The sequence below is a fragment of the Mytilus trossulus genome, chromosome 10, assembly GCF_036588685.1.
Source record: "Mytilus trossulus isolate FHL-02 chromosome 10, PNRI_Mtr1.1.1.hap1, whole genome shotgun sequence".
NCBI lineage: Eukaryota > Metazoa > Mollusca > Bivalvia > Mytilida > Mytilidae > Mytilus > Mytilus trossulus.
This window is the reverse complement of record NC_086382.1, coordinates 33,044,817-33,047,592: the sequence shown is the minus strand read 5'-3', so window position 1 is coordinate 33,047,592 and position 2,776 is coordinate 33,044,817. Positions and strand designations below refer to the sequence as shown.

General features: G+C 35.1%; 1 protein-coding gene across 1 annotated transcript; it reads right to left on the bottom strand.

The window, feature by feature from the left end:
- Positions 1–324: 324 nt before the first annotated feature.
- LOC134687238 (uncharacterized) lies at positions 325–2,527 on the bottom strand. Its single transcript, XM_063547374.1, has one exon. The coding sequence runs from the start codon at positions 2,502–2,504 to the stop codon at positions 402–404; it is 2,103 nt and encodes a 700-aa protein (XP_063403444.1). The 5' UTR covers positions 2,505–2,527; the 3' UTR covers positions 325–401.
- Between the last annotated feature and the right edge of the window lie 249 nt (positions 2,528–2,776).

The following is a 2,776-nucleotide window of genomic DNA, read 5'->3' as shown; positions in this document are numbered from 1 at the left end:
CCTTAAACAAAATGTGTACTATTTCAATACAAATAGATTTCATACTAAACTCCAAATATACAAATGAACTGGAAAATACAAAACGTACAAAGCCTAGAGCCTCCTGAATCCTGACAGTCTCACAGAGATGTTCATACCTTTAGTGTTTTACATGTGTTTCTTCGTATTTATTTTTGAATTAGATATAAAAATATCTGGTTGAGACAATGAGACAATGTCCACCAAAGACCAAACATATTATACACTATCTACTTGTTTTTATTATTCCTGCTGCTGGTTTTTTTTCCAAACTTATGAATTGTCTTGAATAAAAGATCGCACAAGTTATGTAAATTATTGTCTAATTTTTTTCCATTATCAAAATGTATTTTAGCACGGTCTTTATTCTGTGATAACATATTTTACGCTAGATAACACCTGTGACATGAAGCAACGTTATTTTCTGCTAATGATTTATTTTGTGTTAATTCTTTAGCCTTTGTGAATGCCTTTTCGGCAAGAGAATAGTTTCCGCAATCTTCTCCACTATAGCCTAGAAGTTCGAAATTTCCATAGCTTGCTGTAAAATGACAATATGTCAAGAATTCGTCCAGAACTTGTGTAACTTTGGTTGATTTAAGCTTTAAATATGCTTTAATCAAAAAGTAATATGCAAAGGCCCGGGAATTTGCCTCGAAATAACCAGAATATAAAACTTCCTTTTTAATTTGTTCATTTAACATTGGAGATTCGTCCTTGAAATAAGTGTTTTTCATCTTTGTTATTTGTTTTTCATCGGATTCTATGAAGTTTAAAAGTAAATTTATGACTTCATCCCATTCCTGCGTATAACAAAGGAGATTTGAATACTCAATAGTGCTTGGGTGGTACACTCCACTTTTACGTAAAACTTCTTTGAACATCCTTTCTGCTTGACTTAAACTCAATTTTGCTCCCCACTGTTCATCACATGTTCTTGCAAGTCGGAAGCACATGCAAGCCATAAAACCTCGGTTTTCAAAATCTGGAAAATCAATGTCCTCTTTCTCATAAAACAGCAACATTAGAAATGTAGACTTCAGTTTGTTGCCTATGAGTCTGATTAATTCAGGAAATGGCGTTTGAAAATATTTCTCAACAAAGAGTTGATAGAAATCTAAATGATAAAAAAATGGTATACGCTTTTTTTCAGTCAGCATAGCTGATGCTACAATACACTGAACATCTAAAAAGCAACCAAAAATCGACTGTTTCGTCGTAGGATGGGATTCAGATAAAATTTCATTCATGACAGGTTGAACAATATCACGGAATTTCCTGTTATAACTTATACAGTCTTCTGTTGAGAGTATCAACACTTTTTCGTCGGTAAAATCTAAAATCGGAGACAAAGGATCGTTTCGAATCTTTCTCAGAAAAGACATAATCTCGTCAAAATCCTGGTCTTCCAATTGGTATATTAGATTATTTTGAGGTAAGAAGTAGCAAGGTAAATACCTTCGATTTATACATTCAATCAAAATATCTATCATATAAATTACACAACCAGCTGGGTCGTTATCCCAAGCAGTCGTATGCAATTCATCACAGCAATGTAAAAATACGTTTTTAAGACAATAAGATGATAGTTTTTTCATGTTCAGTTGTAACCGTAGTATCTTCAAGTAAATAAGGCACTGTCTCTGGCTTGAAGTAACAGCTTTTTCCGCAAGGAGCTGCTCAGCTTTAGCAAATGATAATCTCCATTCTATTTCGGGGTGAGAGCTGTGACGATGTGAAACTGGGACCATGTGACAACCACAAGCAATAATTTCTTTAATAGTATCAGAAGTTAACCAGCCATTGTGGCGCTTTCGTTGTATCCATTCTTCAGCAACATCCGGCCATGTCTCGCAAGGTATAGAAAACACTTTATCAGTTGGATGATATAAAATGTTACCATCTTTTGCCCGTTCGAGAAGAGGTTGGTGACAATCTTCCGATGATATGGCTGGACCTTGTCTTGAATACATGAAAGCATCATCTGGGTCATCATTTACTTGATCGTATTGTTCTTTCATTAGCATATATGAACTTATATAATCTTTGTTTGTTTCTTCGTCATGAAAGATAAGTGGATTATCCCTAACTTCTGGATCACTTATTCGAACCCTTCCATAACCAGGGTGCGTTTGATTAGTCTCGATGAATACGGAATGCTTTGTGCCATCTTCCTTAAATTCACTCATTCCTGCTTGAAATCCTTCTATTTCTATCATTACATCGATGTCAGAAAAAAATTCGACGTGATGATCTCCGGTAAATCTAATTGCGCCCGGTATTCCGTAACCTTCTGCTTTACTCCCAACTGGAACTACCTTTGAACTGAGTAGCATTTTAGGCGGACATCCTGTGAGAACTTTTCCTTTTTCCGGTCCAAGATGCCGGCGAGGTAGAAGTAGTTGCATAATATAGGACATATGAATGAGAGGTATTCTGGAAATGCCATCCCTTTCCTTTATAGAATAAACAGTTGTTTTCTGCATTTCTGAAACCAGAAAAAGAATAGTGAACACCGAGAACTTTGATTAAAATGTGTTAAAATAGCCAATGTTTAAAGATTTTTTAAGGACGTAGAAATGGTTGCACAGAACCGAGACTGTCACTAGGAAAGAAAGAAATTGGACATTCAAAAGGTTTGGGGTTCACAAGTATCACTGTCTTTAAATTGGTATAAAATCTAGTAAACGTTAGTATAATATAAGGTAAAGCACCTCTCTTCCATTTAAATGTTACCACCTCGATTAAGAAAAAGGAT

Excerpts from the sequence above, each read along its gene's own strand:
- LOC134687238 (XM_063547374.1), bottom strand. The coding sequence starts at position 2,504 with ATGCAGAAAACAACTGTTTATTCTATAAAGGAAAGGGATGGCATTTCC.